Raw genomic sequence first — 12037 nt, 5'->3', positions numbered from 1 at the left:
GGAGTCAGGATTTTGGCCTTTGAATGCTTGGCATTTTGTAAGATGCGCTTGTTATCATCCATGTGTTATAAATGTCTCCTTTCTTCGGAGGTTATTTCTAAAAACAGTACATTGAGTTATATTGCCACTACATTTAAAGTACGATGCAGAATGCCAATAGCGTTTTTACTTGTGATTTAGTTTGTTTATTTAAAATTATTTTTCAAAAAAAATAAAATTATTTTTCATATCTTTGTCAGAATATGGATTTAGATTTTGCTAGTAGTAAATTTTCCATTTTTCAAGTAAATAGTATATGTCAGATGTATAAAACTAGTCATCATCTTAAAGCAGCTTTACCGATAATCCTTATTTAAAGTATACTGACTTTATAAAATTTCCGTGTTAGAGAATTCGTAATACAAAGCAAGGGTTGCTTTTACCAGATTACAAAGGCTTGAAATTTAAGCTGGGCTTTTTCCTGTGTTAGAACAATTGGCAGCTGTTTACAGGAGACATTGAGTAGGCGAACAGAGGAGTGGAAAAGATTTCTGGAGTTTGGGAAATTTCAGCAAAAGGAGCTTAGAATTTTGGCAATGAAGTCTTAGAGGTGGGAACATACTTCTAAATTCTGAAATCTTTATCACGTTAGGCCAAAAATTCCAACTTGGACTATAAACCATGTTCTAACTAATTTTATAAGAGTCAGTTAAGAAAAAAGATTACTCTTTTAGAAGCTGATATTTTTTTCTGCCTAGGAAAATAAAAACATATGTAAGTAGAAAAAGGGACAGCTAAGGACAAAAGGAACTGGTTTTAAATAACTAGAATGAAATATTGGGAAATCTGATGTCTTCTTTCTTGCTGACTTACATTTTTGGAAAAGTGAGGAGGAATAGTTTTGCTTAGTCTTGAAAATCAGTTTTATTTAAATATTTGTTATTTTGAAGTTGCTCTGTTTTTTCTAATCACCTTTTTTAGCTCTTCAGAAAAAATTAAATATAAAAATGAGTGTTTCTTTCGCCATTTGTAAATAAGAGAATTAAAGAATCCAAAGTTGCAAGTGAAATGATGCCCAGAGTAAAACAAAACATATATATTTTTTTAATATTTATTTACTTACTTTTTTTCCCCAATGATTTTTATTAGTTGGAGGCTAATTACTTTATAGTATTCTAGTGGTTTTTTGCCATACATTGACGTGAATCAGCCATGGATTTACATGTGTTCCCCATCCCGATCCCCCCTCCCTCCTCCCTCCCCATCCCATCCCTCTGGGTCATCCCAGTGCACCAGCCCTGAGCACTTGTCTCATGCATCCAACCTGGGCTGGTGATCTGTTTCACACTTGATAATATACATGTTTCGATGCTGTTCTCTCAGATCATCCCACCCTCGCCTTCTCCCATAGAGTCCAAAAGTCTGTTCTATACATCTGTGTCTCTTTTTCTGTCTCGCATATAGGGTTTTCGTTAACCATCTTTCTAAATTCCATATATATGCGTTAGTATACTGTATTGGTGTAAAACGAAACATATTTTATAACATAGTTGTAGAATTAGGCAACCTTGGTAGTCTGCTTTGTGACTTGTATTTATTTTATAAAACTTTAACTTATGTTGTAGGGTGGTTTAGGAAGAGGCTAATATTTATCATGTGTGTTTATGTGACTACTGCTGAGGTGCTTCAGGTTTTTCTATCTACAATGAATGCCTTTTACTTAATGTAAAAATAGTACTAATACTTCATGTTAGGCATTATCTGAAAAAGAGACCATTATAAAGTCTAATTGTCATTTAATCATGTAAGTTCTTCACAGTGCTTCTTTATGATTTGAGCATTTTCCTAATAGAGATAGGAAAATTAGTATAGTGACATATGAAAAGATTCTTAGGCTTTAGAAATGTGTATTTAGTATACATTACATTTTTAGAGTGCTTCACCTATTTTGAAGTGGAAAATGCACATTGACTACTTGGTTTCAGAGCCTAGTGAAATAGGGCAGATACCTGATATTACAGTTTCATAGATTAGGGAACTTCAGAGATTAGATTAAATGAATATGTTATGTTACAGAGGTGGAATTTAGCATTCAGGCCTCTGACACTGAATCTAGGGGATTTTAATGTGAGAGGCACATGCAAGGAGTCACTTAATATCTGGTGTTGGTTTTTGCCCTGTAGAATCAAATAGTTTTACACAGAAACCGCTTGTCACAAAATATTGATATATTACTTTAAAAGAGTCTTCTGTTGATGTTTGTGCTTGGAGTTCTACATTCATCTCTTTCTCCTTTCCTTTTGCGAGTTATCTTCTCTCCCTCTTCTAATCAGATGGCTTAGGGAGCCTATAGGTAGGTGAATGTTGTTTATTTAGTGAAGCAGTTAACAGATATTAAACTAGTTATAGGTACTTCTTTTTTATTTGCTAGTTACTGTTTCTTTTAGAATTGGTATGGACACATATTTTATTTCTAAGTAATAGAAGGTGAACTAATATATATTTTAAGTATATTCTTTAAAAGTAGCACAGTTGAGAATGCTAAATAGCATCTTTTTCTCTCTTTTCAGTAAGCCTCCTCTGAAGTGTTACTAATCACTCTGCTCTAATAATCTTTTAAAATATCACTAATCATTTGGTGTTACCTTTCAGAGAGGAGGCACAGAATATGTGATCTAGAGGATTTGATCTGAAAATGTAGTTCCTTTAAAGTGCCAGAGATTTTCATCCTGTATTTAAACACACTTCTTATTTTGTTCCGTTTCTATTGTAGGGTGGATGATATGCCTCCCGGAATATCTCTGCTTCCTGATAATATTCTGCAGGTTCTGAGGATCCAGCTTCTACAGTGTGTTCAGAAAATGGCTGATGGATTAGAGGAAGAACAGCAAGCCTTGTCAGTTTTGCTTGTCAAGTTCTTCATTATTCTGTGCAGGTATCTGGTGCAAATAAACTAGTTACCTGTTTTAAATAATCAATAGCAAACTAATAATGCATTTATTGGTTATTAATGATGTTTGTTGTTCATGTGGAGCTTTTAAGGATGAGTGCAGCTTTTGAAGTAGGCTTGTAGTTTGTTATTATATTGGAAAGCATTTTAGTATACCTATGTAGAAAGATTCAGCCAAGATAAAAGACTAACTGCTTTAGAGTTAAGACAATGACAAGAGTTGTTACTTAAGAATTTATTGCACTAGTATTTTCTCTATGGTCCTCACCTGTAAACATGTACATACACATTTTTATACTGTGCATTGCCATTTGCAAAATGTGCTTTCGTAGTCTTTCATTTTATAATTTAACCAAAGAAAGTATAATTATTCCACAGCTTATATTTCCAGATTTATAGATGATTGGGTCTATGCTACTTAAATTTGGTGTGTATAATATCAATTGGAAAGGTTACTAGAAATGCAGAGTTTGAGCCTTATATATGGAAATTTGGATCTAAAAGAACTCATGCATTTTGATTTTTCACATATTCCATGTTAATCTGCATATAAAAATTTGAGAGCCATTGGGTTAGGAACATCATATGCTTCTTAAAATCTGTCTTCTTGTTCTTAGAGGAAAAACTTTTAGTCTTTTACCAGTGGTCTGATATTTGCTCTGAAATTATATATGCTGCTGCTGCTGCTAAGTTACTTCAGTCGTGTCCAACTCTGTGCGACCCCATAGAAGGCAGCCCACCAGGCTCACCCATCCCTGGGATTCTCCAGGCAAGAACACTGGCGTGGTTTGCTGTTTCCTTCTCCAATGCATGAAAGTGAAGCCGCTCAGTCGTATCCGACTCTTAGTGACCCCGTGGACTGCGGCCTACCAGGCTGCTCTGTCCATGGGATTTTCCAGGCAAGAGTAGTGGAGTGGGGTGCCATTGCCTTCTCCGGAAATTATATATAGATTTTATTAAATTGAGACAGTTTCCTTCTATTCCTAATTTGCTGAGTGTTGTTCTCAGGAAAGATTGTTGAATTTTCTCAAATGCTTTTTGTGCAGTTAAAATGCTTTTTAATTGAGATGATCATGTGGATTTTTTTCCCTTTATTCTGTTGATGAAGCGTATTACATTGGTCGGGTTTCATAGGTTGAACCATCCTTGCATTCCAGGAATGAATTTCACTTAGTCATGGTGTGTAATCCTTTTAATATGCTGTTGAATTCTCTTTACTGGCATTTTGTTGAAGATCTCTGCATTAATGTTTATAAGGATTTTGGTCTGTAGTTTTCTTATAATCTCTTGTCTGATTTGGTATCAGGGTAATACTGGTATTATATAATGATTTTTTTTTTCATATAATGATTTATAAAGTGTTTTTTCTTCACTTCTTGGAAAGACATGAGAAGGATTAGCATCAGTTCTCCTTTAAATGTTTTGTAGAATTTGCCAGCGAAAACATCAGGTCTAGGGCTGCTTTGTTGAGAGAGTTTTGATTGCTGATTCAGTATCCTTATTAGTTGAAGATCTGTTCAGATTATTTATTTCATCATGGTTTAGTCTTAGGAGATTTTGTGTTTCTAGGAATTTGTCCATTTCATCTATGTTATTAAATCTGTTGTACAGTTCTTCATAATACTGTAATAATTCTTTTTATTTCTTTGTAATCAGTACTATATATCTTTTTATATATTTCTTTATTTCTTTCTAATCAGTCGTGTCTGACTCTTTGTGACCCCATGGACTGTAGCCCACCAGACTCCTCCATCCATGGAATTTTCTAGGCAGGAGTACTGGAGTGGGTTACCATTTCCTTCTCCAGGGGATCTTAACAAACCAGGGATCGAACCCGGGCCTCCTGCATTGTGGGCAGACGCTTTACCATCTGAGCCACCAGGGAATCCCAATTGGAAAAGGGAATGGCAAACCACTTCAGTATTCCTGCCTTGAGAACCCCATGAACAGTATGAAAAGGCAAAAAGATAGGACACTGAAAGATGAACTCCCCAGGTTGGTAGGTGCCCAATATGCTACTGGAGATCAGTGGAGATATAACTCCAGAAAGAATGAAGAGATGGAGCCAAAGCAAAAAGAACACCCAGTTGTGGATGTGACTGGTGATGGAAGCAAGGTCCGATGCTGTAAAGAGCAATATTTCATAGGAACCTGGAATGTTAGGTACATGAATCAAGGCAAATTGGAAGTGACCAAACAGGAGATGGCAAGAGTGAATGTTGACATTCCAGGAATCAGCAAACTAAAATGGACTGGAATGGGTGAATTTAACTCAGATGATCATTATATCTACTACTGTGGGCAAGAGTCCCTTAGAAGAAATGGAGTAGCCCTCATAGTCAACAAAAGAGTCTGAAATGCAGTACTTGGATGCAATCTCAAAAATGACAGAATGATCTCTGTTCATTTCCAAGGGAAAGCATTCAATATCACGGAAATCCAAGTCTATGCCACGGCCAGTAATGCTGAAGAAGCTGAAGTTGAATGGTTCTATGAAGACCTATAAAACCTTCTAGAATTAACACCCAAAAATGATGTCCTTTTCATTATAGGGGACTGGAATGCAAAAGTAGGAAGTCAAGAAACACCTGGAGTAACAGGCAAATTTGACTTTGGAGTACAGAATGAAGCAGGGCAAAGGCTAATAGAGTTCTTCCAAGAGAATGCACTGGTCATAGCAAACATCCACTTCCAAAAACACAAAAGAAGACTCTACACATGGACATCACCAGATGGTCAACACCGAAATCAGATTGATTATATTCTTTGCAGCCAAAGATGGAGAAGCTCTATACAGTCAGCAAAAACAAGACTGGGAGCTGACTGTGGCTCAGATCATGAACTCTTTATTGCCAAATTCAGAGTTAAATTGAAGAAAGTAGGGAAAACCACTAGACCATTCAGGTATGACCTAAATCAAATCCCTTACGATTATACAGTGAAAGTGAGAAATAGATTTAAGGGACTAGGTCTGATAGACAGAGTGCCTGATGAACTATGGATGGAGGTTCATGACATTGTACAGGAGACAGGGAGCAAGACCATCCCCAAGAAAAAGAAATGCAAAAAAGCAAAATGGCTGTCTGAGGAGGCCTTACAATAGCTGTGAAAAGAAGAGAAGCCAAAAGCGAAGGAGAAAAGGAAAGACATTCCCAGTTGAACGCAGAGTTCCAAAGAATAGCAAGGGGAGATAAGAAAGCCTTTCTCAACGATCAGTGCAAAGAAATAGATCAGTGCAAAACAATAGAATGGGAAAGACTAGAGATCTCTTCAAGAAAATTAGAGATACCAAGGGAACATTTCATGCAAAGATGGGCTCAAGGACAGAAATGGTATTGACCTAACAGAAGCAGAAGATATTAAGAAGAGGTAGCAAGAATACACAGAAAAACTATATAAAAAAGATCTTCATGACCCAAATAATCATGATGGTGGGATCACTCACCTAGAGCTAGACATTCTGGAATGTGAAGTCAAGTGGGCCTTAGGAAACATCACTATGAACAAAGCTAGTAGCAGTGATGGAATTCCAGTTGAGCTATTTCAAATCCTGAAAGATGATGCTGTGAAAGTGCTGCACTCAATATGCCAGCAAGTTTGGAAAACTCAGCAGTGGCCACAGGACTGGAAAAGGTCAGTTTTCATTCCAATCCCAAAGAAAGGCAATCCCAAATAATTCTCAAACTACTGCACAATTGCATTCATCTTACACACTAGCAAAGTAATGCTCAAAATTTTCCAAGCCAGGCTTCAATAATACATGAACTGTGAGCTTCCAGACATTCAAGCTGGTTTTAGAAAAGGTAGAGGAACCAGACATCAAATTGCCAACATCCGCTGGATCGTCGAAAAAGCGAGAGAGTTCCAGAAAAACATCTATTTCTGCTTTATTGACTATGCCAAAGCCTTTGACTGTGTGGATCACAATAAACTGTGGAAAATTCTGAAAGAGGTGGGAATACCAGACCATCTGACCTGCCTCTTGAGAAATCTGAATGCAGGTCAGGAAGCAACAGTTAGAACTGGATATGGAACAACAGACTGGTTCCAAATAGGAAAAGGAATAAGTCAAGGCTGTATATTGTCACCCTGCTTATTTAACTTATATGCTGAGTACGTAATGAGAAGTTCTGGGCTGGAGGAAGCACAAGCTGGAATCAAGATTGCCGGGAGAAATATCAATAACCTCAGATATACAGATGACACCACCCTTATGGCAGAACGTGATGAAGAGCTAAAGAGCCTCTTGATGAAAGTTAAAGAGGAGAGTGAAAAAGTTGGCTTAAAGCTCAACATTGAGAAAGCAAAGATCATGGCATCTGGTCCCACCACTTCATGGCAAATAGATGCAGAAACAGTGGCTGACTTTATTTTTTTTGGGCTCCAAAATCACTGCAGATGGAAGAAAAGTTATGACCAACTTAGCGTATTAAAAAGCAGAGACTTTACTTTGTCAACAAAGGTCTGACTAGTCAAGGCTACGGTTTTTCCAGTAGTCATGTATGGATGTGAGAGTTGGACTGTAAAGAAAGCTGAGCACTGAAGAATTGATTCTTTTGAACTGTTGTGTTGGCGAAGACTATTGATAGTACCTGGGACAGCAGGGAGATCCAACCAGTCCATCCTAAAAGAAATCAGTCCTGAATGTTCATTGGAAGGACTGATGTTGAAGCTGAAACTCCAGTACTTTGGCCACCTGATGAGAAGAGCTGACTCATTTGAAAAGACCCTGATGCTGGGAAAGATTGAAGGCAAGAGAAGAAGGGGATGACAGAGGATGAGATGGTTGAATGGTGATGAGTCCATCACTGACTCAGTGGACATGAGTTTGAGTAAACTCTGGGAGGTGATGATGGACACGGATGCCTGGTATGCTGTAGTTCATGGGGTCACAAAGAGTCAGACACTCCTGAGTGACTGAATTAAACTGAACAGAATCAGTAGTAATGTCCATACTTTCATTTCATAATCTGTCTTCTTTTTTTTTTTTTGTCTGTCTTTCTAAAGATTTGTTAATTTTGTTTATATCTTCAAAGAACTAATTTTTTGTTTCATGAATTTTCTCTGTTTTTAAGAATTTTTTTGCCTCTGCTCTGGTCTTTATTATTTCCTTCTTTCTGCTAACTTTGGGTTTAGTTTGTTATTTCTTCTTGATTCCTGAACTTAGGCAATTGAGTACTTGGTTTCTTTTCTTTAATGTAAGCACTTATACCTGTAACATTTTCTCTTTGCACCACTTTCACTACCTCTCATAGGTTTTCATAAGTCGTATTTTTCTTTTCATTTATCTCAATATTTTCTAATTTCCCTCTTGATTTCTTCTTCGATTCATTGATTGTTTAAAAGTCTTCTGGTTAATTTCCACAGTTTTGAGAATTTTTCAGTTTTCATTTTGATTTTAGCTTCATCCTGTTGTGGTTAGAGAAGATGCTTTGTATGATATCTGCCATTTTAAATCTGTTGAGACTTAATTTGTAACCTAACATAGTGTCTATCCTGTAAAATGTTCCAAGTGCACTTGTGAAGAATGTTCTATTGTTACTAGCTTGAGTGATCTGTGTATGTTTCTTAGATCTGTGGTTTACTGTGTTGATTAAGTCCTCTGTTTCTTTACTTATCTTGTGTCTAGTTGGTTTTATTCATTATTGTGGAGGAGATATTGAATTCTCCAGCTATTATGGGAGAACTATATTTCTCTCTTCAGTTCTGTCAGTATTTGCTTCATATATTTTGATGACCTGTCATTAGATATCTAAATGTTTATAATTGTTATATCTTCTTGCTCGTATTATATCTTTGTTATATTGCCTTGCCTGCATGCTACGTTGTGTCTGACTCTTTGTGACTCTCTGGACGGTCCCCACCAGGCTCCTCTGTCCATGACGTTTTCCAGGCAGGAATACTGGAGCAGGTTGCCATTTCCTTTTCCAGGAAATCTTCCCAATTCAGGGATCAAACCCACGTCTCCTGTGTTTCCTGCATTGCAGGAGGATTCTTTACTCACTGAGCCATCGGGGAAGCCCCTTGTTATATATATAATGTTATATATCTTTGTTATATTATATTATGCTTTTTAAAGCATATAATGTCCTTGTCTCTGTAACCTTTTTTGACTTAAAGCGTGTTGCATCTGATATTCATATGTCGATCTCTACTCTCTTGGGGTTGTTCTTTGCATGGAGTATCTTTTTCTCTGCTTTCACTTTCAACCTGTTTGTTTCCTTGGACCTCAAGTAGATAATATATAGTTGGATCATGAGTTTGTGTCAATTCTTCCAATCTCTGTCTTTGACTGGAAACTTTAATCCACTTACATTGAAAGTAACATTTCTGTTAATGTGCTATTTGTTTACTTTATGCCTTAAAAACAAGATTTGTGCCTCGTTTCTTAAATTACTGCCTTCCTTGTGTTTAACTGACATTTTCTATGAAATGTTTAAATTCCTTTGTCATATTCTATTCTATATTCAGTTCAGTTGCTCAGTCGTGTCCGACTCTTTGCAGCTCCATGATCCGCAGAATGCCGGGCCTCCCTGTCCATCACCAACTCCCGTAGTCCACCCAAACTCATGCCCATTGAGTCGGTGATGCCATCCAACCATCTCATCCTCTGTCGTCCCCTTCTCCTCCTGCCCTCAATCTTTCCCAGCATCAGGGTCTTTTCAAATGAGTTAGCTTTTCCCATCAGGTGGCCAAAATATTGGAGTTTCAGCTTCAACATCAGTCCTAACCAATAAACACCCAGGACTGATCTCCTTTAGGATGGACCAGTTGGATCTCCTTGCAGTCCAAGGGACTCTCAAGAGTCTTCTCCAACACCACAGTTCAAAAGCATCAATTCTTTGGCACTCAGCTTTCTTTATAGTCCAACTCTCACATCCATACTTGACTACTGGAAAAACCATAACTTTGACTAGATGGACCTTTGTTGACAAAGTAATGTCTCTGCTTTTTAATATGCTGTCTAGGTTGGTCATAACTTTCCTTCCAGGGAGTAAGCATCTTTTAATTTCATGGCTGCAATCACCATCTACAGTGATTTTGGAGCCCAGAAAAATAAAGTCAGCCACTGTTTCCCCATCTATTTGCCATGAAGTGATGGGACCAGATACCATGATCTTAGTTTTCTGAATGTTGAGCTTTAAGCCAACATTTTCACTTTCCTTTTTAACTTTCATCAAGAGGCTCTTTAATTCTTCTTCATTTTCTGCCAGAAGGGTGGTGTCATCTGCATATCTGAGGTTATTTATATTTCTCCTGGCATATTCAATAGATATTTTCTTTTTGATCACCGTTGGTATTATATTTAACACCCTAAAGTTTTCATACTCTAATTTGAATTTATACCACTGTAACGTCAATAACATACAGAAACTCTGCTCCTTTATGGCTCTCTCCCTACTCCTTTTCATTTTGGTATCATAAAACTACGTTACACATTGTTTGCCCCAAGGCATAAGCTAATAATTATTTTAAATGTGTTAGTCTTGTAAATTATATAAAAATAAGATTTGGAATTACAAGCCAAAGTTACAGTAATACTAGTTTTTACATGAACAGTTTTTTTTTTCCTTTAAATATGATCTCTTAAAATATATAAAAACAAAGAATGCAATTACAAATCATTGTTACAACAGTACTCTCTTTTATAATTGCCCACATATTTACCTTCATTGAGATCTTTATTTTTTCATACAATGTTGAGTTGCTGTATAGTGTCCTTAATTTTCACCTTGCAGGACACTGTTGAATGTTTTGCATGGTCGACCTATTTGGCACAGACTTTTTTTGTTTTCTAGAAATGTCTTTCTTTCTCCCTCACTTTTGAAGCAGTTTCCCAGATGTTGGATTGTTGGTTGATAGTTTTTTCTTTTAGCATTTTGAGTATATTCTCTCACTGTCTTCTGGCCTAAGTTTGTTTTTAGAAATCTGCTGATAATTGTATTGAGGATATCTTATATGTGATGAATTACTTCTTTCTTCCTGCTTTAAAGATTCTCTCTATTTTGAGAGAAATAGAGTCTTTTGAGAGTTTGATTATAACTTTGTGTGTCTCAGTATGGGTGTCTGTGAGTTCACCTTATTTGGAGTTTATTAAGCTTCTTGGCTGTTTATTTTCATGTCTTTCATCAAATTGGGAATGTTTTCACCCATTATTTCTTGAGGTATTCTCTGTTCCCCTTTTTCTTTCTCTTCTTTTTCTGGGACACAAATATTTTTGTTTCTGTTATCTAGACTTGTTAATTTCCACTGTGCTGTCTTCACGTTCTGTGATTCTTTCTTCTGCCTCTTCAAATCTGCTCTTGGATTCCTCAAGTGCATTTTTCATTGTAATGATTGTACTTTTCAGCACCAGAATTTCTTTTGGCTTCTTTTTAGTTTTTTAAATCTCTTTATCAATATTTCCATTTGTTTACTCATTAATTTCTTGATTTTCTCTACGCCTACCTTAAATACTTCGAGTGTCTTAAAGACAGTTAATTGAAGTTTTTGTCCAATAAGTCTTTTTCAGGGAGTTTCTGTTGATTTCTTTTTTTCTTTTGACTGGGCCGTAGTTCCCTAGTTCTTTGTATACCTTCTGATTTTTCTTTTTAATTGAATGCAAGACATTGAATCTAATAACATAATGCTGAATATCAGATTTACCTCTTTTCCAGTGGTTTACTGCTTTTTGTTGTTACTTTTGTTTATTGCTTTTATAATATTTTTTATTACAGATTGTCTTTGTGGTGAGAATCAACCTGAGTTGTAAACCTGAGGTTTGCTCAAATCTATTATAATTTTCCCTCAGCATGTGTGGTCACTCTCTGATTTTCCCCATTTATGCCATCATTTTTGAATGTCCTAGTCTTTAATATCTGTCTCCCAAAAGGGGAAAAAAAATAAAAAGATGAAGGTGAAAAGGAATATGACCCATTAAGTCACCTGGAAATTATGTTGCCCAGAAAGGGAAGGGTAATAACTGTGGGGGTAGGTGCAATAGCAATGGCTGCCTCTCTGTTTCCCTGCACCTTTATAATCAGACGCAGCAGTCGGTGATCGGAGCACAGATCTCCAATATTTGGAGGACAGGGTCCTTTTTGCCTATAATGGTTCTTGTGAGCTTGC

The 12037-nt window shown here is 36.6% G+C and overlaps 1 protein-coding gene across 7 annotated transcripts in view; it reads left to right on the top strand.

Annotated features, from left to right (window-relative positions):
• NBEAL1 (neurobeachin like 1) overlaps nucleotides 1-12037 on the top strand; it is a 166285-nt gene that overhangs the window by 23541 nt on the left and 130707 nt on the right. For all 7 annotated transcript variants that reach the window (XM_061148972.1, XM_061148970.1, XM_061148969.1 and 4 more), the window contains one exon: nucleotides 2753-2914. In XM_061148972.1, coding sequence (XP_061004955.1) covers nucleotides 2753-2914 — 162 coding nt within the window. The remainder of the gene's footprint in view (nucleotides 1-2752; nucleotides 2915-12037) is intronic.

The sequence above is a fragment of the Dama dama genome, chromosome 8 (genome assembly GCF_033118175.1).
Source record: "Dama dama isolate Ldn47 chromosome 8, ASM3311817v1, whole genome shotgun sequence".
NCBI lineage: Eukaryota > Metazoa > Chordata > Mammalia > Artiodactyla > Cervidae > Dama > Dama dama.
Note: the sequence above shows the minus strand (reverse complement) of the source record. Positions and strands in the feature narration are given on the sequence as shown.